Here is a 24,723-nt window from a genome sequence, read left to right as displayed (position 1 = left end):
CTTTGACCACCAAGGGGGGCCCAAGGCACCCCCTGCCTGCCCCCCCCCCCCCCCACGCTACTGCCGTGTACTGAAGTCGCCGGGTTCAACAAACGCAACGTCCAAACCACTGCGCCAGCACTCGCCACCCGATGTGGACCCGTCGTGCAGTCCCCGTTCAAACTGTCGCTCGGCTCACGTCCGCTCTTTATTATCACGTCCAGAGCACAGAGACGCAGGAGGGGGGGGGGGGGGGCTTCATAAGGATACTCATACTAAGCGCGACGCTCTCTCAAAAAGGAAATAATTATTGGTAGGCGATCCTGCGGTACGTACACGCCGGTTATCGATTCGCGATTGTCCACGTTCCTTCCAGCATTTAATTCCGTCGCCTTTTTTTGTTTATTTTCACGATCCGTTTTGCCCAGCAAACCTAATTTTGTCACCGAGGATATGTGGTTTTTTTGATGATCAATCTCGTTATCTGTGTCTGTACGTGTCTGCATATACGACGTGGGGACAGCGGTGTAGCATTGCTGCTCTGCGACGAACCCGGCGACCCGAGTTCGATTCCCGCTCGTGAGCGTTTAACAGTGGTGCAAATTTTAACCGGTCCTGGGCCTCCCCTAGGTCGCCTCAGCCTTAAATGTGTACCTGGTGCGGTGCGTAAACGGCAGCACTGGGGAGACAAAGGCAGCCGGCAGTGAAATATTGGCCGCTCACACTCTCGTGTGCCGTGACGGCCTTCATAGGTGCTCGCTAACAGCACTTGCCCCTGCAGTCTGTTACAGACTATACGGTGGATCTTTGTCCTTACATCATATATGCCGTTCGACACTTGTTTGCTTTTCACAGAAAATTCCGCGTTTGACCGTAGCAAGCCTCGCGCTATTGAAACCACTGTCAAAAAAGTGTTTTTGGAATTCAAATCGCACCATTACCACTAACCACAGTGTGTGTATATATACATACAGTATACACATATACTCGCACTACCATTTGTGTTACCTTGCTTCGCATCCCGAACGCCGTTGCAACGACTGACGGCTCGCACGCACGCAATTGAATTAACGCGTCGTACACAATTCGCATCGTCTGGAGCACACTCGCGATTGTCCTCCTCCTGCATCCACGCGCAATCCAACAGGTCGCGGTCCAGTCCCGATGCGCTACATGTCTCGCCGCGTCATTCCTGTGCTGTAAGCTGCTGTCCTTAAGAGCCCGCAGCATGCCATGACAACACCCTCCCTCCTTCACCTACCGTACACCAGTGCACACTTCCTCTCCTCCCACGGCGAGGTTCCAGGTGCGGCTCGATGATCAGGAACGGCCATAGATGATGGGTGCAGCCTGGAGCCACCGGAGGACAGTTGAGCCGTGGAATAATTCACGCACCCCCCCCCCCCTACTCACTCCTCCTCCTCTACCTCCTCTCTCCTCCTCCTCTGATGGCCCTCACAGGACACGCACGCACCTCTTTCGCCCTCACTATGCCAATGAAGGTCGCGCGCGTAACGCAACTATAGCCGCCGCGTCTTACGCACACCCCGACTCCTGCTGTTGCTGCGACCAGATGTCATCTGCGTTGCAGCAGCGGTGGCAGCAGCTGTAGCAGCTGTAGCAGTAGCGTCGAGTGAATTTTTTTGTGCAGGCTACCGCGTTCTCCAGCGAGCACCCTCGCGGTTTGCCATGCGTCGTAACGCCGGTGATGAAATATGGGGACACAAATTCCCTCTTTCGGCGCTCGCTGAATGCATTAAAGGTCGACTGCCACTGCTCTCTCTCTCTCGTCTCTCGCTCTCGCTTGCTCTATCTCTCGCTCTTGGGCAGGCGGACGGACGGAGAGACAACACCAGGGCAACAACAAACAAAAAAGACTCGCTCGCCCGTCTCGAGGCAGGCTCGGGGCGCCCCGTCTCCGGTCGCGACGTGAGAAGAACGCTAAAAGATTTCGCAATTTTAATCCGCTCGTCGCAATTGCGCACCCATGGTGACAATCGCGGGCTTTGGCACCCTCGGGGGGGGGGGGGGGGGTGTCTCGGGGAGGGGGTATGAAGGGTGGGCGAGATTGCTGGGTGGGTGGTGGTGGTGATCAAGGTGGGGGGCATTGCGGTGGGGGTTTTTTTGTGTGTGTGTGTGGAGAGGGCGGGTTGGGGTGCGGGCAGAACGTATTGGACGTCATCACGCGGTCACATTGAGAGATGAATTAGGGACACTTTTATATTTTTTTTTTTGGGGGGGGGGGGGGAGGTATTATTGGTTTTACAAGTTGCCAACTTTTTCAAGTTTGTAAAAAAATTCAAACCGTGCAGGGAAATCACTCATTTCAACAGGCGGATAATTGTCCGACAGTTTGAAACCCTTTTATAGCTCGTCAGCCAGGGAAAGTCATCATGATAAATGTGCGTTTCAACCCTATTGCTCACCTATTCTGCCTAGCCTTGCAGAACTGTCCGATAGGAAAAGTATAATTGGCGTACATTACAATACATTACCGTATACTGTCGCGTGTACGACGAGACAGATTGTAATGTATAATTGCCAAATGCTTAGCATTGTAAATCTAAATTTAGTTAATTTGCACAGCCTGCACATTTTCCCTCACGTGAGATTTACCAATTCTGTTGCAGAGGAGTGGTGGCGCAGTGATTAGCGCACTGTGCTATGAATCCAACTCCTTGAAATCGATTTCCAGCCACGGCCCTACCATCGGTGGTGATATTGGAAATGGCCCAGCTCGGAACTCGCCCCCCCCCCCCACTACATTATCACCAACCTATACTGGCAAGAGTGGTGAAGTATGGCCAAACAACCCCCATGATCGACAGGATGAGAAAAGTCCTTCACCCGGCAGTGAATTGACAAATGTGGGTAAATTTGTTATTTTATTCAAATACAGTTTAACTTAAATTTCGATTTAAAGCTTTCGTGACTGCAGGGATTCATATTCTTGGTTTTCGGTAAAGTCACGTAGAAGGGAAATAATAAAATAATAAAAATAAAACATAATAAAATAATTCTCACGACGTTTCGGCCACAACGTAAGCAGCCGTCCTCAGGTGAAGAACAGGTCTGTCGGAAAGACAGCGTCTGAACCATTCAGACGCTGTCTTGACTTTACCGAAAGAACCAAGAAGACAGTTAAACTTTTTTATTGTTGTTGTTCCCTCATCATCCTGGTCATTGAAGCCACCTTATAACAGGAACGCACAACGGCGAGACGCTTTTGGAGAAAGAAAAAACAAACTCGTACGGAACACAAGTTGCCGGACATCCAGACACTCTCTCTCTTGACTTCGGACCCACGGAGTAGACCAGGCAAATCCGCTCATGAGCCTACACGCTCACCCGGGCACTACGCCACATCCAGAACTCTTGATTCTGCTACTGATATTCCTGCTGTTATGGAGTGACACATGCAGCCAACTATGGCTGCAAAGTTTGGTCGTACATGTTATGTTTTTCGTTTATTGTTAAATTTTAATCACAGTTCCTATGATCACTGTTACATTGTTGTTATAGCTTTAGTTTGGTGATTTTGAAAACGTTTTGGTTTAGCCATGTTTGTTTGTTGTAGTACAGAGTTAGCCTGATAACTTTAATCTACATTGTCTTATGGTTGTTATTGTTTTACTTGCATCCCACTGGGATTTTTGCACACAGCGTTGAAACGCGGTGTTTTTTTTGGAAGACTTTGCTGTTTTTTCCAGGATTTTCCTGTTGCGTGTAGTCACTTTAAGATGTTTCTTGTTCATGTTTTTGTTTTGTTGCGGTTGCACCCGAGTCAAGAGCCGCATGGCTCACAGGGTTATACCTAATAAATGAAACTGAACTGAAACTGACGAAAATGTCACCAAATGTGTGTGTTTTTTATTGCGTGCAGTCAGTCTCGTCGCCACGCACCAAGGCTATTGTAACTCCCTCCTGTGCCGTGTCAAATGATTGCCTCAGCAGCAATGGCGGAGCCAAGATTTTCAGGTAGGGGGGGGGGCAACCCCTCCAGCCATGAGAAATGATAGAGGAGTTGTTAGTAAGTAAGGACTTGTCCCTTGCTTTTGATTCGACGCGTGTGCGGCGATGGCGCAGCCATCGATCGAGGGTCGAATTCGAACCGCGTTGTGTGATCGGCATCGCGCTCGCTGAAGGTGTTTGCCTTCAGGGAAGTCGTGGACTGTATACGCAACTGCGCACAATTCTGTGAGTCACTTATAACCGCTTTGCCGTTAGTTATTGCCAATTATCGACTCAGACTATTGTCCTATCATCTCATAGAGTCCCTGGCACGTAATAATATGCTACACAGTGGTAGTGGGGGTCGCAAAATGCCGATTTATTACTAACAAACCCCAATGATCCGTTTGAAATTAGGGATTTCGATCAGATCATTGGGGGGGCATGTGCACCCCCCCCCAAATGGCTACGCCAGTGCTCAGCAGCCAACGTCTTCAGCGCCTTCAGAACTCCCTCGCCAAAGTCGATTGTCTAACCCCCCCCCACATCCCCTCCCAGACCCACCAGCCACTCTCACGAGCTCTTCGCAACCTTCGCAAATGCCTACTCTGGTTGTCAGTGCACACCGACAGCCGTGTTCACCTTCAAAGCGAGGACGACACCGGTCAACTAACCAACCTACCGGAGCCACATCATCCACCCGCATTCACCACCACCGCAATCTCGGCTCGTCCTGGAAGTGACCTGGCTGCGTGCAAAACTCAACTCGGAGCTTCTCATCGGCAGCCCCCGATGGGCTGGAACAACGCGGTCTGTTAAGTTCGATCAACCAACAATGATCGACGCTTTCAAGTGCAGAATGACAAACAAAAATACGTTCTTTAATTTCCAGTGTCCATCGAGTCGAGTCCGATTCTCCATAATCCGTGCGTCTGCCTCGTCTTTGTAGACTTGTGACGCGTTGTGCATGTTACATTGATATTCTTAGGTTTTGTCGGTAAAGTCACGTAGGTAAAAAAAATTAAAATTAATAAAAGTAAAATAATATAATATACATTGATTTAGGAAATGGTCTTTTTTTCAGACAGCTCTGAAACATACAGGGCGCTTCAAACATATGTTATAACACTTATACGGGACTATCGTTTTTAATGGAAAAAAGAACGGAAAATACTACACTGTAACATGATAACAAATGTATGTTAATAGCTTCAAAAAGTCCATAGTCTCCACTTGTTCGCCATCGTTGTCAACGCGTGCCTGGAATCTTCTCCAGGTGGTCTACAGAGCCCGGATGCAGCACATCTCTTGTGGTATCATTGCAAATTCTCAAAAGTGTTAACATGTTTTGAAGCACCCTGTATTTGTTTTCCAAGCGCTTAATTCATTAGAAACGATGCTCTACGATTGACGATGGTGATATTTTGTAAATTGTTTGTACACGGTCACCAAAATTCATAAATTTGTATTTGACGTTGGTTCAAGCCTTTGAACGGATCACTAAACGAACTCGGATGGACAACTTTTCGCGGATTTGTAAAATCGTCATGTCATTTGGCCTGTCAGACTCTCAAAGCCTCAAACAGGCTCAGCTAAATAAAACAAAAAGGTCACCAATGACTACGCAAAACATAACATGCTGTGATTCACGTAATTTGGCAAATAGCACCTGAGAATGTAAACGTCGGTGTCACGTGACACATTTTACTCTCCCTTGCAGAATGGATGGGAGTGTGCTATCCCGTACTGTGGACCAGAGGTCATGTGATGGCATCACGGAGAGCTCTGTGATATCAGCTTCCGTGGGCCGTTCTCGAAAGCGAAGGGATGTACTGCTGTCCGAGATTGGAATGGATCCGTCTGACGGCATGATGCCAAAAGTGCAATATGGATACACATTTGGGTGGAGGGAATCACAAATAAAATGGCAAATATCCAGAAACGGGCCTTGCGTAACTGGAGTTTGCAGGCGTGAAATGCAAGGGACTTGGGTTTCCAAATTATGGATACGACCGTGAGTCTCCACGTGAAAGAGAGGTGATGAATTATTCAAGGCTGTTCAAATCCCAGCAGATTCCTCGTCGCAAATCCTACATACACCACCCAAATCAATGACATGATCCCGACTTAAGTTAACTCCTTTATACCTTTGAAAAGCAGGATTTTAAGAAGCATGCAGCTGCCCAGTGCAATGTTCAAATTCCTAGTTTCGATTTGATTTGTTTACTTGTATTATTGTGGAGTCAATAATTATATGACCTACAGCCAGATTTGAATCACTTACGTACTGCACAACCAAAAAAATTAACCCGTAAAACAAAGTTTTTCACTATAAATCCTTTATATGCGTGGCGGCTAGAGTCCTCTCGTCCTCTGGCTTGAGATGGCTGCCACCTATGGGTCAGATGATTGCCTGCCACCATTAAGCAATTGGTAATTAAATATAATTTATTTTTTCCTAAAAAGTGTAACATTTTGGAAAAAAAATTTCACGAAAATAAATTGTCACGCACAACGAGTCTGTGTGCAAAATGTCAGCTCGATTGGATCACGGGAAGTGGGTTAAAAACGACCTAAAGATTTGCACGGTCATAAGCGCGCAAGCAAGCAAGTGAACTTAAAATAAAGGATTTGAAAATAGAATTTCCTTCATAACGGTAGTTGATCTAACACTAAACGTTTGATCAGGTAAGGTTCATTGAGATATATCTTTTTCAAAAGCGACTTGGCCACAAATTATAGCTCAACGGAGCGGCTTATCGTGGAAATGCATCGCAGCCACTCAAAAACATGTTTCTAAATATGGAGGGAAAACCCGGAGGAAAAACTCCACCCAACCACGGGGAGAACACGCAAACTCCAATATACAGGCGCCAGGGACGGGATCAAACCTACGACGTCCTACATACCAGGCGAGGTAGTTAATATCTCGCAACCGCGACGCTCATTGGGGTTATCTTGAGTGTCGGATGTTGGATTCATGAGACTAGTTAGGAGGATGTGAGAGGTTAAAATAATTAGCATTGGAGTTTTGGGTGACGCTCAATTCTTGGGGCTCCGGTTGAAGGCAATCAATGCATTCATGTAGAGGTATTCTATTACAGTATTTAGTATGAGGTGATAACCCGCAGAGATTAAGTCGATTTTGCAAAGAAGCACTGGGGCTGCAGGGGAGTGCCGACTTGGAGATGGGATTTAATAGAGGTTATGGATTAGGGGTTATTATTAGATTATACCAAAAACAAGCTCCCCGTGGAATCATTGCAAAGGGAGCATAAGCCCACATCCTGATGAAGACATTATCCCACACACACCACTTGCATTATAATGCTCCCAAGTGCACATAACCATGGTTCAAGGTCTCATGTGCAGTACATGCAAACCCCCTACCACCCACAAACATCAATCACCATCACATGCAGGGCCATCCGCCAAATAAGCACCACCACAACCACCAGTCGTGCCCTGTGGTAGCATGTTCGTTACCGTTGCAGAAGTTCACGGTTCGAATCCAGTGGCCACCTCAATTAGGGCGCTATCAAAATCCGAAATAGAATGACACCTGCAGGGAGAATCACAATACTCGCAACTCTGCTTCACAGTGGATGTCAAAGATACATTGACGTCATTCACAGAGGCGATTATTTTTTTATTTCTGGCATCACGGTCCAAATAAAAAAAACTATCCGCAAATTACTAAATTGGGATTACACACAACAAACTGTTCCTTTTTGTCAGACTAATACACTGGGTTGACTCGCGCAAACGATACTATTTTGGTATCTCCGTGTTCTCACCTGCTAAAAATAAACGTGCATTTAAAAAAACCCAGCAGAAGCAGCACCACCACCACCACCACGCACCACCAAAGCAATGGCCACACCTGCCCCATCGTTTTTGATTTGTTTGGAGGAAAACCCAACACGCGGTTGCGGCAAGGGAGTTCGCATCGCAGCGAGGGATCGTCTCGTGGCGCGCACTCTGCGACGCCTTCGCTCGAGGCGCGAGCGACGCTGTCCACAGCAGAGCGGGAACGTTTCACACTTCGCGACTCGTCAACACGACCACCAACGCCGTTTGGTCACGGAGTCAAACGGGCGCCTGACAGCACAGGCGATGCGATGTCTATGCACGCACGCGCGCGTGTGCATCACAACGCCGCAACCAGCCAGACTAGAATGAACTCGTGCGTCTATCGTGTTCACTGCAACGAGCGGTGGTGGAAATTCCACATTTGTGGTGTGCGAAAGTCCATCCGTATGATTAACAGCGTACGCATTTTACTCGGCATGTACCAATCCTACAATGGCTTGATACATGTATCCTTATTCACAAAACATTGATTAAATTCCATTTTGTTTCGTTGTCTATTTTCCTCCACTTGTAATATTAGGGATACCGTACGATTCAAAATGAGATGCGTAAGTTTTGAATTAGAATGAAATGTTCATGATGCTTGCAATGATTTGCGTAAGAATCAATTATGTACGGGATTTAAGCAAATTATAAACTGAGGCCAACGTGGCAAAGCAGTCCAATTGAGATGGGGAATATGTAGAATACAAATTAGATGGCGAGAACGAGACTTACAAGTGACCTCGATGTCGAACGCCACAACACGCAGATTGTTTCTCGCAGCAGGACCTGATTGCCATCAGGTTTGCAAATGTAGTCTTACGCTCTATAACACATTCCTGCGGAGGGAGCTGGTAGGAACGTTGGGTTGCTCGGCCAATGGCTAGGGTCAACGGAGGCGTGGTGTATTCCGCAAATATGGCCGACTGAGGGCGGGCACAAGCCGGCGTGAGTAGGTTAAACGTTGAGTTTTAGAAGGGCACCACGGGGTGACCAGCCCCTCCCCACCCAGCCCCACCCCTCACCCAGCCCCACCCTCCCCACCCAGCCCCTCCCATTTTTGGATGCACGACGGACGGACACAATAATCCCCTGTGGGCTGGTGGAACCAGGTGGTTCCTACCAGTATACACACAAGGGTAACTCAATGAAAGTACACTTCAAAGCAGAGAGTATCCGAGGAAACACTATTAACTTGCGGATATCACACATGCAGGTTACAGGTTCTAAACTCAACATGCTAATTATATTCGCTTTAAAACCATTTCATTATATTTCTTCTTTGTTCCGAATATATGGTTATGCACCCGCGAAACACCAGATAATTCATTTCAACGAATGACGAAGTGACACGAGTTTGGTAATTGTGCTGAAAATAGTGAAACATTTTTACATCTCTAGGCGGAGTAATTTGTTTGCGGGCAGCGTGATTGTGCCTGCGTCTACGCAGCGCCAGATATAATTTGACCGAGCTAACTGGGCCTCCTACTGGTACGTTCAAATCACTTCCGTAATTTAGAAACATGTGGAAATGTATAAAAAAAAACATTCACGTTGTGTTTTTATGTAAAAAAAACTAAAGCTACAATTCAGACTTAACAGTCGCATAGCAAAATAATACACCCCACTTATCTAATTGTTTGACAATTCTAGTCGTGTAAATAATGTAAATAACACGAACTGCAGTGTATATTTAGACGTTGTTACAGGCAATGTGAGATTATACGGCAGCAAAAAAAAGTGCCCTATAAACTTGACTGAAAATTGAATTAAAAATACAATAAGCTTTTCAAGTGTCACTGATGTGAAATGCAATTTCTGGCGTTTACTTTTTTATTCATAATACTTTTGAAATAAAAAATTAATCTTTTAACGTATTTTGTCAATGTTTATTGCAAGAACATACACAAAACCCAACACTCTTCAGAAACGTCTTTCTTCCAAACTATCTCATCCAATTTTAAATTGATCCATGTTATTTATTAAAGCACAATACATTTGTCTTTTCAGTCGTGCACGCGACTGTTATCTATTATATATTGATTGGAAAAAACAACCAACATTGCTTGAAATTGAATTGGCCAATTTGGGATAAACACAGTGAAATCATTCAAATTCTATTCACGGCAAGAAAAATACAATTCCCTGAGCGGTGTTGCATTTTATACATTTCCGATTTTTTTTAATTTAAATTTTAAATGTGAAAGAGGACCAGAGCTCCGTGAGTTTATATATATTTATTTTATCTTGTGCCTTGTTCAAAACTAAGCTCGGCTTATCCCTCCTGCTCCAACAGTCGCCGTCTCGTCTCCTCCACCACTTCCTCTGCCACCTCGGGCTTGAGGATGTCTTTGATCTGTTGGCAAGAAAAATAAATATTACCAACATTTAGTGCCTTCAAAAACACACACACCGCACCACTATCACATAACAATAACAAGCACCAAACTACAGAAAATGGCACAGATCACAGACCAAAGCTCTCATTGCTCATCTTTAATTGGTGAAACATATATAGAAAGTACATTGTTTTTCTTCCACCAATTATATTTCAGTCACGCTGTCAAAATTGTCACAAGGTAAACGATTACACCGACGAACTACTTCTGGAGTCACCCGAGTAGGTCTTCATCTCCACACTAAATGGTGCTCCAAGGGGTATTTAAATAACCACAACAGCCATATGATCAAATTAAAATATTTGCATCATAAGACCCAGGCTAAGCCTATATAAGTAAAAACATAATGCATATGAATATTAATGTATTATATGTGTAATGATTTTGACTGGGAACAGTCCACCAAACGTTGAAACCTGGCTTCATAAAGACGGGTATCTGACTCCCAGATTCAAAACGCAGAGTGTCTCCAGTAGTACTGGGCTCTCTCCGTTGTCACACAGCATTGGTCCCTTGAGTGAAGCTGGTCACTTTGCAACCGTCCATTATTAACACAATCAATTCCTTTCACCGCACAACAGGTGAACGCCCAGAGGGAAAGTCAACTATAATAGCGGAACGCAGCATGGGCCGTGCAAATGGAGCGACACAGCAGGCATTTTTGTTCTGTCGCTTGCACGTTTAACTCTGAATTCGGCACGCCAGCATCACGTGACAATACGCGGCACCACCACGGAGGCTGCTGTACGGCAGGCGACTAAGCGATCAATGGTTTAGGGAGCCGTGTGAGCTACTGCCGAGCTCGGCGCGTTGTTGTTCGCCAATGTTAAAGTCTCGCCGTTAATTCCATGCGAGAATTAGCTGTGGGGGAACATGCAACTGAACACGCTGGAGGGGGGGGGGCTTTCATAAAATAAAATAAACCCAACGAGAAAGCCAAAATGAAAGACGGTCAATAGGTTTCATTTGTATAAAAATACCCACGGGATGCCTCAAGCTCGGCGGCGGTTGGCTGCGTGCGTTTATCCGCACAGCCCGGCTCTTAAGCGACGCAGAAGCGGTTTATAATATTAACGGGCCAAAATTTTTCACACTTCATTTTGGCAGCTTGTGGGTATTACACGGGGGGGGGAGGCATTGATTTGTCGGGTCACGTTTACACGCTCCGCCAGCAAAAGCCTCTGCCCCTCCCCTCCCCCAATTTTGGCCGCAAGTAAGGGAGCACAGCAGAGGCAGTCAACTGGATGAGGAATTACAGATCAACACCCCACATAACTCTCTCTGTGCTCAAACAAGCCCATGCAAATTGAGGCTGCAGCTCAGTTCAGGGACACAACAGGGACTTTTACCGTGAAATGATTAACTACCAAGCACGAATTCATATCCTCTGCCACCACAATCAATAAACATCAAATGTAGACACGTTTACAAGCTGCCAATTATTTTAATTCTAGTGAATACAGGTTTGCACAATCAGCCGCAGAGAATGTGTTCAGTGCCCCCAGCTAAATGTGCTTCTAAAGGACAAGATTCATATTATTTGTGCACTTGACAATTTGATTCCATGTTCACTTCGGCGTGGCCATTGGCGCCGTCTTGCTATCACGGCAACGTCTGAAATGAATGGGCATGGAGACCCCAACTCTCTCTTCGCCTCGTCAAAAATTGCACTGTTGCTCCCTCCCCGTATTCATTCCATGTCTATTGCTTTGCAACTTGCAAAATGGCAGCGAGGCGGTGGTTGCCAAACAAGTTCGTTCTTTCCGCTAAACATTATTTTGCCTGCTCTCCAGGTCAACTCACGCCCTCTTAACAACATATAAACTTGCAATTTGGTAGAGTAATCAATTACTTAATGACTTTGATAGCCCAGCTCTGAAAGGTTTAGGTACAGGTGCATGATACAGGTGTACTCACAGGTGCATAGTATACATGATGTACTGACAGGTGCACGGTGCAGGTGTTGTGACAGGTGCATGGTGCAGGTGTAGTGACAGGAGCACGATGCAGGTATTCTGAGCCAGCTACAGGCTCTTATACCAAGTTCACCAACGACTACGACTTGCGTTTGGATGTTTCCGTGCAGTGGTCAAGGCTCGCACGTGGCCACACGCAAAACGGCCCTCACCTGGTGCTGCATGGACGCCTCGTAGCAGTAAAGGACACTGGTGTCGTACAGCATCATGCGTTGCCATGACAGGGCCGTCACGCAGTTGCGGAGACGCGCAATCACCTCTCGCTCCGACAGTGCCGTGGGCTACAGGGAAGCAACACAAATTAACTCATCGCGAGGTCGGAGGGCGGGTTTTTTTTTATTATCCCAAGAGAATACACAGTGGACTAGCATGGCTATATATCCTGGGGCACAAACACGGATTAGCTGCAGGGCAAGGCCAGCTGGATTAGGCTGTCCCTTGGCACGAGAGTGAACCTGAACTCATCACACACATCCAAGACATGTAAAGCCTTTTGGCAATGCACTGCAAAAATGTCGGAAGCATTTAATGCCAGTGCAGCAATGGATTTTTCTGCACTGCCATGGACTGCCCATCACATAGTCCGATGCATTCTAGGTGACTTGATCAAAGGCGATGTCCAACACAATAGGAATTTAGGATTCAAATAGTGTCAAAATACAGAAACAGCGGGATTATCTATGTTATGAAGATGCCGTCCACTCTACGGCAATGTTACGGGTGAGTTTGCACCGTCTCTACGCACAATCACCAGCATTCTTTATTACCTTTACATCCTTCTAAAAAAGAAAGCTGTGATTATATCTGGAATGTGCTTGTATCAAAAGCTTCCATCTGCCTTTCCTCACCAGTGTAATGTAAACATGTGTTGCTTATATTAGAATGGTGCTTATTTAAGTTGTGCCTATATACAGTTTTGACTGTGCTTATTTCCTTAAATGAAGTGATAACTGACAAACATTTAGGCACTTTGCAGTGCTGAAGACCTTGGGAGGTTTTCCAAACGCTGTTTCTCCCACCCATCCCAAGTACAGATTTGAATGACGATCAATATTCGACACTGACATGTACAATTACTAAACAATGTGTCTGACCTGTGTCTGTTGAACGAAAATTAAAAATGATGATCTTCTTGGTTCTTTCGGTAAAGTCACGTAGAAGGGAAATAATAAAATAATAAAAATAAAACATCATAAAAAATATCACAACGTTTCAGCCACAACACAGGCAGCCGTCCTCAGGTGAAGAAACAAAGCTGTCGGAAAGACAGCATCTCTATTTTTATTAATTTATTATTTCCCTTCTACGTGACTTTACCGAAATAACCAAAGAGTATGGATTCCTGCAGTCACGAAAGCTTTAAATACAAATGATGAGCGTATCGGAAGGACGAACGTGAAGAATTACATCTTGAAAATGTTGCAATGGCCCGTTACAAAGCATCGTTCTCTTCTTATAGCTCGCCGTTCTACCTAGAGCTCGCCGGTGTATTCAGATTGACCTGAATATTGTTCAGCAGGTCTGACGTGTTGCCCCCAAACCTGGGAGGTTCTTCAGCAAGTGCATTTTATTTGGACAGGCGACACCGAAGTTAAAGCGGTTGGATTCACGATCGTGATATTAAACGTTGGGAAACAAAATAAAAAAGTGTATCTATCATAAAATACTGAACTCATCATCCATTCAAGGCCGATGACATGATTACCACGATACATTTGTATTCCTATGGATAGACTTTCCCTACCGATAGGGAAGTGGGATTTCCACCACTGGTTCACGACTGTAAAAATGAGATGAGCCCCAACTCAAGACTCGTAAGCGCAAAAAAAAACGGTCACGCAGACTTCAATCTCAGTCCCCATAGTAAGTGTGGGTTCCTCTGGCACAGTGGCCTACTCCAGCACACTGCACACCTCCAAGTCGGTGTAGAAGCCGCCGCTCTCCTCTGCGTGGCTGTCGCTGGTCGGGTAGATCCACACAAAGCCATTGTTGCCCAGGATGATGGAGGCGCCGCAGGGCAGCGCGTGGAAATGCGTCTTGCGCCGTTTCACCAGCGACGGAGACACGCGCACCAGCACGCCCTGGCCCAGCTGTCGCGGGAATGCAGTGCCACAGACCCGAGTGGGGAGGGGGGGCAGGAAGGGGAATTGGTCATTGCGGGGCCAGTGGCTCCCCCAAAAAATGTCCAGTCAATGGCTTCACAGTGTATTACAACAAAATGCAAAAAGGTAACTGTGCAGGCCTGCAACTGCACATTGATGCAACTTCTAGCGGAAGGCCCTCCACTTTAGAGCTATAGTCAGCCCTGCTAGAGGGTATTTTGGACGAATATTCCATGCTGGCCAGACATTTTTAGAAAAAGTGGGAGTACCCACACTTTATCCTCACCAAACAGGACCTGACAATCGAGTATGGTGTACCTATTTATACAGCTGTGTGGACAGAGGTGGGGGGGGGGAGTTAACGACTGCCACGCCTGGACATCTAACTGAACCGGTGACCTCTGCATTGCAGGTCCAGTGTGCTATGACCATTACTCCATGACGACATCCTTCGCACAGATCATCAATTAACTGATGGATGGAGGCCACCCCACGTCTTTTGATAACGTAGTTGGTAAAGAGGGTATCCAGGACCGATTCAGATACTCGCCATTGGTCTGGCTTATCTATGTCCGAGAATCGAACTCGGGTCATCAGGTTCATAGCACAGTACGCCATACACAATCATCGTGTCATCTCCCCTCGTGACACACAAGTACGATGAAGAAGTCTTCTGGGTGGCTACAGTGGTTAGAGTGAACGGCTCACAAGTGGAAGGTTATGAGTTAAACTCACACCGAGAGGTGGATTCAACCTACCATCCCGCTGTGGTTGATATGAATACCAACTCGTGGGAAGTGAACTGGCCTCTGCCATGGGAATGCAAAATTTCTGCCCCTGGCTCCAGGTTAACAGTGCAGATGAGTTGCCTCCCTATTGCTTGATTGAGCGGGGAGACACAAACTTCACTCACATTGTTGCTATCTTTCTAAATGGTGCAAGTGAATCGCGACAGTTTAGTTATATGGATGTCAGTGATTCTTGCCCCAGCAGAGGGCAATTTTTTGGCTACGTCTTATTACCGCTTTCAGCTCCTGTAACTCCACACTTCATGCAATGCCATTCTTTTAATATAGATAACTTGGAAAGGTACATTCGATCACAATAAAATGAGGTTCGGAATACATTTAAACCCAGAAAATTAGGAATGTATCTGCAATGGAGATCAGCTCGCTCAGCTAAGTTTAAACCTTGTTACAAGTTGGCAATTGCTCGTTTAAAATTAAATAATACTTCAACGAAATGGAGAATAAACTGTCCAATCACGTGTGTGTGTTTAGGCAGTTCTTGTCCCACTCCCCGGGGTGTGCGCCACTTCACCTTGCCATATTTAAGACTCCTGGTGTGTAGGGAAAGTGCACCGTCTGAGAAGACCGCTTGTACCTCAGCCTGCATTAAATCAACGATTAAGGAGCGACACGACAGGTGCATTTACAATAACAGTCGCTCATGAGATGAGAAACACCTTGCACCACTTGCTCAGCAAAGTAGCACACAAGTAATGCTTGTAAACATCTGGGCCACAGGCTAATACAGGCGTGCATGTACCGCCCCTTTGTCAATCCACTGTTGGATGAGGGCCTCCCTCATGTCGTAAGGGTTATTTCACCATACTGCACCACGCTGGTCATTGCAGGTTGATAAAGTTGGGGATCAGATGTGGGTGCATAGATTATAACAATGGATTTTGCTGCGATGCCCTCTGCTGCTCACTATGCAGCCCAGCAGGTTATGACTGTTATTGGTGGGTTGAGCATCGAAGTACTATCAAGGTTCAATGCTACTTAGATTTCAAGATGCAATATCAGATGCAATCTGGGTGCTTTCGTCGAAGGCAACTCACAAGTAACAATAACTAAATAAAAAAAATGCACGGGCATAAGTAGTACTAATCACATACCTGCATTTCCCATATCCCTTCCCTTTGATGCTGCTAATCCTGCATAATGCACGGGCATAAGTAGTACTAATCACATACCTGCATTTCCCGTATCCCTTCCCTTTGATGCTGCTAATCCTGCATAATGCACGGGCATAAGTAGTACTAATCACATACCTGCATTTCCCATAAATATGCTAAATTCCTCTTGATATGCATATTCTTTTGTCAAGGCGCCCTTTTCCCCCCTTCCAACCCAGCTTATATATAGTCTCCAAGCACGTGTGCTGTTTCATTCAGATGCTGTCGCCTCGACAGACCTGGTTTTCACCTGAGGACGGCTGCTTGCGTTGTGGCCGAAACGTCGTGAGAATTGTTTTATTATGTTTTATTTGTATTATTTTATTACTTCCCTTCTACGTGACTTTACCGAAAGAACCAAGAAGATTAATCCCTGCACTCACAAAAGCTTTAAATCGAAAAATAACTAAATATCTACTTATATTCATGTAAGGTCTGACTTAAGTGGATTGATGCTGATGATTCAACTTCATATATATTTTAGGAAATTCACATTCGGCAGGACTTTCATGCGAAATGTTCAAGGATACGCTGATGAGATCACCCTCCTGCAAGTAGTCCCTCATCGCCAGCTCATCCTCTGCTGATCGCCGTCGCTAATAAGACAAGGGAGAAAAAAGCATGCACAGGAATGGATTCTGTTCATGTATGCGTTGCCCATTAAGTTTCAGGCCATACAATTAAATGGTCACGTGACGCATGACATGTGATAGTGATATGATGGCACACACAATGACGTTACCAGGAGGGCAGGGGAGAGGGAAGGCATGGATGCTTCTACCTCCAGGGAACGTTTTGGCATAGATTTTTTGTCTCAAAGTTTTGGGGAACGCCTTTGATAAATTTGCCCAGTTTTCTACAGGGTCACCTTCTAGCAGCAATCAAACTTTATACTCAAGTTTTGGTGACATTGAATTATATATATATATACATGAGAGCTACCCTGTCCCTGTGTTTCAGACAGACGGAGAGTAAAAATATATTAGGATTTACATTTAGTTGGATTGCATAAAAATATTAGAAAACATTTTTATATTTAAACACCACAATCAACATTTGTACGTCCACAATAAACATGACGTGGATAACATTGGAAAAGTAAAGAGCTCCCGGTGAAATATGCAGCAAGAAAGACCTGTAAGTTGCCTACTTCTTTCAACTCATGCAACGATTAAATGCGACTGCACAATGTGCAAAAAGTGACATTTTTATACACGACTATGTTTTTCGAGGACAATGCCAAGGTTGGCACCAATCGAACTCGGCATATTTTGCGATGATGAACTTCCTCTAAAATTATACTGAGTATCCTTTGATAGAATTTACAACTGCACAATGCAATAAGCTTTGCCAAACATTTCAAATTAATCTGGTTCCATTGCATCCTGAGTCAATAACGTGGAAAAAAGCCAGTGCATTACTTTTTTGGCAAACTGGGATTTTGGGAGATGTCCAGGTGGCGGCTCAGGGTTAGAACACAAGAGTTGGCACCAGCTGAGATCATGTACAAGAAGCCACCGCGTTACAATAGGTGTTAACCTAATTTAGTGAACTTACGCCTACCCTCCCCGCAGCTTGCACTGGCTACCGGTCTCGCTTCTGCATCAAATTCAAGGTTGCTCTTCTAACCTTCAAAGCATGGCTTGGACGCGCCTAATCCTCAGCCACATAAAACGCACTCCGTTCCACAGGAAGGGTCAAGACTTGACCAGCCCAGGATTTTTCACCTGACACTGGGGGGGATAAATCCTTTGAGCGCAGCCCCAAAAACCTGGAACACCCCGACTGCCACCGGACATGTGAAATGCGCCGAGTGTCTCTCAATTCCGTGGTCTGTGCAAGACACACCCATTAAGACTGGCCTTTCCATAAAATCTAAGATTGAAAATGAAAACGGTCTCTTTACTTTTCATTTATTTTTTATTTACGACTTACCTTTCCTTACGTTATTCGTTGCGCACAGTTGCAATTTACTTTGCTCGGTCGGTGTTAGCCGCTGAGGGCGTGACGCGTTTCTTTTTTCATTCCTGTTGCTCTATGCCCCCTGTACCGTTCAAATTCCGTTGTAATGTGCAATATTGAGGGCGGTATTGGCACGTAAAATAAAGATTGATTGAACTTCTAGCATTGAGAATGAAAATATATCATCGCACTGTGATAGTAAACTCAGAAAATGTAATGATGTGGCACAGCTGCAAAGATGTTTTATTTCACGATTACTCTTATCCGGCTGACAGCCGACTTTGAAGCTTTAAAAACTATTTACGGACAAGGGTGGAGGAGTTTATTTTGGTCGGATGGAAGCTTCAAAAGAAAAGATGGCTCACTCAACCCGCTGTTGCTCGGAGGCTAGTGGAAGATGTTACTGGATGACAGAAGGGTATCCTGGATATGGCATAGAACGAGCTTTGATTTTAGTTCAAATGTCTGCTTCATACATGCAATATGCATGGCAAATGTCATGTTCGAGTGAGCAGCACCCCCCCCCAACCCTGACGTGCCATCCTCAGTAACTCCTGGATAGGGAGAATAACCAGTGAGAGACAGGTGATGAACTGTAGAGAGTAATGAAGCACCCACCAGCTCTCCCCCTGGGAGATTCACAGACGAAAGCAGCAGCACTGAATCCAACCGGGAGTTTGTGTCCACCTTCCAACGCTTTTGCTGTACCTGTGCATTTTAAGGAGAAAAAAAAAGCATTCAACTCATCGTTCATTATCGACATTTCACTCAATGTGGGTGGGATATAATTAGGCATTCGAGAATTACAATCAATACTTTTTCATTCATTATAATTACATACGAATTTTTGTTAGGCAAATAAAAGAGGCCATGTACAGCAAACGGCATAGACATGAGTAATCGCAAGACAAATAGTATAGATGAGACAGCACACACAAGACAGACGGTATAAACAAAGCAAACAAAAATCATGGAAATTCCTGGAAATTGCAGCAGGTTTTAGCGCGAATCATTTCACCATCACTCCAGCTACACGTTGAATTTTCTTCCTCAATAATTCTGTCTTTTCCCAAGCTGTTTTAAACATTGTATAATTTTGCAGTATTCTTTGGGTATTTCAGTAAAGTCACATAGATAGGTTCAAAGAAAATAACAAAAAACTATGACGTTTCGATGGCAACACAAGCGGTTGTCATCAGGAAAAGGGGGGTTAAAGGTTTGAAATGGGCATATCCCAAATGTCAGCAGCCAATGCAAGTGGTGGGCAGCGACCGCGGCGGTGGTGGGCTTTCCACTAATCACAGGGCTGCCAGGCGGAAATTAGCATGTCAATGCAAGATTGCCGAGCATTCTCCACGGCGAGTGCGCCAAGGTGGCTATGTTAATGTAAGATATTAGCATGTTAATGTGAGAGAATAGCATGTTAATGTGAGAGAATAGCATGTTAATGTGAGAGAATAGCATGTTAATGGAAGGTCGTGAAGCAACAGCCTCAAGGATGGCGCGCGAGGTAGCTGTGTTAGTGAGAAATTGAATCTGTTAATGTAAAAAATCAGAGAGCCGAAAATAACTAACATCGGAAGGTGATTACTCAATTTGTACCCATCTATATATATGGATGGCTTTATGAACGAATCTTTGTTGATAGCCAGTAGGTTTGCAAAGTACCTTCGTCTTACAGAAATACATTTTGTGCGAGCGTACCGGGGAAACGAAGCGACACGTCTCGGACTGTTCGTGAACATAAGGCAGATCTGAAACACGGTAGGACCAATACCTCAGCCGTGGCTGATCATTGTTTTAATGCGGTGGGCTCACACGAAATTGATTTCTCTAAGACGAAGGTACTCTGAAAACCAACTGGCTATCAACAAAGATTCGTTCATGAAGCCATCCATATATATAGACACAGACACAATTTCAACCGAGAAGATGGGTACAAACTGAGCAATCATTGGAAGGACGTTATTAACCAGTTTAAATCATAACTGGCTGTGATGTTCCCAGCCTACCCACCTTCTGATGTTAGTTGGTATTTTCAGCTCTCTGATTTTTTACAATAACAGATACAATTTCTCACTAACACAGCTACCTCACGCGCCATCCTCGAGGCTGCTGCTTCACGATCTTCCATTAACATGCTAATCTCTTACATTAACATGCTAATCTCTCACATTAACATGCTAATCTCTTACATTAACATAGCCACCTTGGCACTGGATGCTCGGCAAACTTGCATTAACATGCTAATTTCTGCCTGGCAGCCCTGTGATTGGTGGAAAGCCCACCACTGCCGCGGTCGCTGCCCACCACTTGGATTGGCATTGGCTGATGACATTTAGGCTACGCCCATTTCAAACCTTTATAAACAGCTGTCGTTAGAAGCTAACCCCCCTTTTCCTGATGACGACCGCTTGTGTTGCCATCGAAATGTCGTAGTTTTTTGTTATTTTCTTTGAACCTATCTACGTGACTTTACCGAAAGACCCAAAGAATATGAATTCCTGCAGTCACGAAAGTTTTAAGTAATAATTTAGCAATCTCTGGCTTGATTGCCCAAGGAAAACACTGTGAACACATGCCAATAACTGTTGAAGCTTGCAAACTGAACCCATGTCTCACTCACCTCTGTTATCCTTCCCACCACCACGTCACCTATTTCCCCATTGTATCTACAGAAGGCAATATATAAGCACAGTCATGTTAATGATGACCTAGCAGACACCACTTGGGAATAACAGAAAAAAACACTATAATGCACCCCAATGGACACTTGTCCTGCACCTTTAAGAGTCATTTATGCATTCATATGAAAATCTATCAATGAAATATGTTGTATAAACCTAGTCGGCAGTTCCACAAATTAGGCAAACCCAGTAAAATAAAAAAATACCCCAATAATACACATTAGGTGTAATTTTTAAGGTAACGAGCGATACATTTATAAAATATAACTTATTTCTGAAATACGTACAATGGCTCCCACAAGACCGTGCGGGAGCATGTGTGGCACAGTTTTTTGCACCAGCTATCATAGAGTGTGGTCGTGTCGCTATAGTTCTCTGCGGTGAGTAAGATGCCTCTAGATAAAATTAACGCTAACCGCTTGCACGGTCCGAGATTCAGTGGTGAACAGGACCCACCCTGAAACTTACAGACATCTCGAAACGGGAAAGGGCTAAAAACCTAAGCTTTACATGTTAACAATTACAATTGTGACCAGACACCAACAACAACACAAGGATGATCCTGATTAAATCAGTTTTTTCCACATAGCACCCTTTACAAAATAATATGCGGCAAGGGCCTTGTCCTTGCACAGTTCGCTAGGGTGGTGGAAATAAAACTCACCGTGTCTTGAGAGGCCGCACACAGATCAGCTTGTTGACCCTTTCCACCACTCCGGCCACTGATGCGATGAGCTTATCGTCCTCTGTGTAGGTGCCATGGCCCCTGCACCAAACAAAAAACACCAACGCCATTACCACCACCACCACCACCACGAATGGTGCACAATAACAGAACGCTAAACAGTAGGCTTACACCAGGGGTCGGCAACACGTGGCTCCTGAGTCGCGTGCGGCCCTTTTAAGAACTGCTTCGTGACGTTATTTTATTAAGGCCCATTGTCTCGTATTCACCACGTGCATTGCGGCACTTGAAATATTGTGTTTTACTGGTAGGAACCCACTAGTTCCACCAGCCCACAGGGGATTTTGTGTCCGTCTGTCGTGCAGGGAGGGGCTGGGAAGGGAGGGAGGGGCCGGGTGGGGAGGGTGGGGAGGGGCTGGGTGGGGAGGGGTGGGGAGGGGTGGGGCTGGGTGGAGAGGGGCTGGTCACCCCGTGGTGCCCTTATAAAATTCAACGTTTAACCTACTCACGCCAGCTTGTGCCCGCCCTCACAGTCGGGCATATATGCGGAATACACCACGCCGCCGTTGACCATGGCCATTGACCGAGCAACCCAACGTTCCTACCAGCTCCCTCCGCAGGAATGTGTTAGAGTTCGAAAAAAATGGCTCTTCTTGTCATTTTGGTTGCTGCCCCCTAGCTCATATTGAGGTCAAATTGCCCTTCTTTGCAGCAGTGAGTGTAGCAATATGTTGCTCCAGTCAGGGATCCCCATTATAAACTACCAATGAATGAAAAATATTATTTAACAAAAAAATAATGATTGTTTTCTTGAACCTAGCATCTTCCTATCCAAGAAATGTAAAAAAATTCTATATTAAATCTTGACTTAAAGCTTTCGTGACTGCAGGAATTCATATTATTTGGGTCTTTCGGTAAAGTCACGTAGAACATTTTTCTTCTACGTGACTTTACCGAAAGACCCAAATAACATTAATTCCTGCAGTTATATCATAAATACACATTTTAACTCTATAATTGACTAGTACCGTTCACGAAAACGTGCTCTAATAATGTCCACGTGTTGCACATGGCTCTAACCGCGTGTCACTGAGTGTGCGTGAATGTGCCACAGAGAGGAAAGAAAACTGGAGTGTGTGCATCTTGAAGCCACAGGGGGTCTTAGATGGGATCATCAGAGTTTTTAAAAGTTCAGTTGCTTAACAAAATGCCGTTGCATAACATTAGTACAACAATATATTGTTTGGTGTAGCATGACATGCGTCCTTTAATTGGTCTGTATTTATTAGCATTATTGAACCTTGTCAACACTAACTTGCCTTGCTCAGTAATAATACACTTTACACGCCCAACGATTACTGGCCTTCTAAATATTAGAATATTGTCTTTTAATCGGTCAAATGTAACGATCCACACACATATCTGCTAAACACCATTCTGGCGAATTGCCCGATGATGCTGGATGCAATTACCAGCGAAACGTCTTACTACTCAAAAATGTGTAAATGTTGTGTTTTCACGCTTCAACACACCGGTGGGCTAAAGTAGTGAACTATTTTGTCTTTTGTCAACGTGACACTTTTTTGTTGATTGGCCGTGTCGGGTGGTGGAGGGTTACGACACATTTATAAATAACGCGATCTAACCCAAAAACTTTATTATGAATATTGGCCGCGAAAGCCCTACGTGTTAAAACACGTGTTTTTATTTTAGAAACCCCATGACACAAAAACATGCAATCCCACCACAACATTATACCAATTAGATTGCTGAAGAAATTATGGTTTTGTACAAAACCTATGTCAAAAGCCCCAGGAACCCGTTCAGATAATCGTCACTGATGTTGGCCGTGAGTCGAGTTCTTAGCGCAGCGTAGCGCTAACCGCTCCACCACCGCTCCCCCAACACACAACACACCATGCGGTCTCTCTTACACACAAGACACACACACACGTGTCCGCGGCGCACCTCATGAAGCCGGCGTCTCCCGTGATGACATCTCCCGGAGCGACGAGGTGCCTCACCGCGCCTCCGCCTTCCCCGGGCGCCCTGTTCCCGCGTCTCCTCGCCACGACCGATCGAACGTCCACCGCCATGCCGCCTTCTTCACTGACTTGTCAAGCAGCCCGCTTCGCGATCGGGGCAACAAATCGTCGAGGACTCGTGGGCGCCATCTTGCTAAGGGCGGTGCGAGTCGTGCGGGCGCGGGGTGGAGGCTTTAACCCCTCCCCCTCACACCACCCCGGGTTATGATTTCGTGTTGAGTTTCCTCCCTGACTAAGATGGTGGCGCGCGGTGACGGTTTGTTGTGATGACGACACCGATGACGACGACCGCCAACGTCACGGCGGCTTCCCCACGCACGCGCCGGCGATTTTATCGACCCGCGAGTTGTTGGGATGGGCATTGGTCGGTGGTGGTGGCGGCGATGGTGGTGCAAGCTTTGGTGGTGTAATCTGACGGTCACGTCGCAGTCAGCCAACCTGATGTGCCCGGGGCTGCGTTGTGTTGCTGTCCCGAGACCTAGCCTCCATCACTCCTTCTCAGCGAAGCCATTCGACACTTGAACGCGCGGAGCCTCGAAGTGCACCTGGCCTGGCACAAGACGACGCGGTGTCGTTAGCGTCAACTTCGTGGCGAATTGGGCGGATGTTGGTATCGCATTGCCATTTGGCAGAGACGGGCGCGATCACCCCCACGTGTGTGTGGGGGGGTGGTCCATTCATTGTTGCGGGAGCTCCACGTTTGAACACGTGGAGCCAAGCCCTTAATTCCACAAATGTTCACCCACTTACGGACATTCCTCGACTTACGGACATAATTCGTTCCTGACGCTCGTGCGTAAGTCGAGCGGTTCCGTAAGTTGGAACACAATCGTGTAAACCTGTTTAAATAGCCATAAAGTCGGTGTTAGTGGCGGCTCGTGACATTGCCACTAGGTGGGGCTGTTGTGAGTGACCTCTGAAAGTACGGTGTTCTAATTAAGAAAAACCCCGTCCGTGTTATTGGCGTGGAAGTGATATAAATGCGTTATATGGGTAGGAACGAAGTGGACCAGACCACCAATAGATTAATGTGTCCGTCCGTCTATCAACATCGCCCCCTACTGCAAACACTTGGCATGACCCTGTCCGACAAGATGGCCGCCTGCTCCCCCTGCGATCTGT

The 24,723-nt window shown here is 45.8% G+C and overlaps 1 protein-coding gene across 1 annotated transcript; it reads right to left on the bottom strand.

Annotated features, from left to right (window-relative positions):
* Window positions 1–9,660: 9,660 nt before the first annotated feature.
* EXOSC2 (exosome component 2) lies at window positions 9,661–23,750 on the bottom strand. The gene is made up of 9 exons (XM_078616147.1): window positions 23,525–23,750; window positions 21,536–21,637; window positions 20,811–20,856; window positions 18,803–18,892; window positions 16,753–16,818; window positions 15,583–15,651; window positions 14,074–14,250; window positions 12,313–12,441; window positions 9,661–10,141 (listed from the first exon to the last, which is right to left on the bottom strand). The coding sequence occupies exons 1-9, from the start codon at window positions 23,650–23,652 to the stop codon at window positions 10,061–10,063; spliced, it is 888 nt and encodes a 295-aa protein (XP_078472273.1). The 5' UTR covers window positions 23,653–23,750; the 3' UTR covers window positions 9,661–10,060.
* Between the last annotated feature and the right edge of the window lie 973 nt (window positions 23,751–24,723).

This window comes from Lampetra planeri, chromosome 49 (assembly GCF_965212315.1).
Source record: "Lampetra planeri chromosome 49, kcLamPlan1.2.h2, whole genome shotgun sequence".
Lineage (NCBI taxonomy): Eukaryota > Metazoa > Chordata > Hyperoartia > Petromyzontiformes > Petromyzontidae > Lampetra > Lampetra planeri.
This window is presented reverse-complemented; position numbering and strand designations above follow the sequence as displayed.

Excerpts from the sequence above, each read along its gene's own strand:
- EXOSC2 (XM_078616147.1), bottom strand. The coding sequence starts at position 23,652 with ATGGCGGTGGACGTTCGATCGGTCGTGGCGAGGAGACGCGGGAACAGG. Across the intron at positions 21,638-23,524 it reads GGAGACGCCGGCTTCATGAG|GGGCCATGGCACCTACACAG; the intron begins GTGCGCCGCGGA and ends TGTTTGGTGCAG. Across the intron at positions 10,142-12,312 it reads AGGCGTCCATGCAGCACCAG|ATCAAAGACATCCTCAAGCC; the intron begins GTGAGGGCCGTT and ends TCTTGCCAACAG.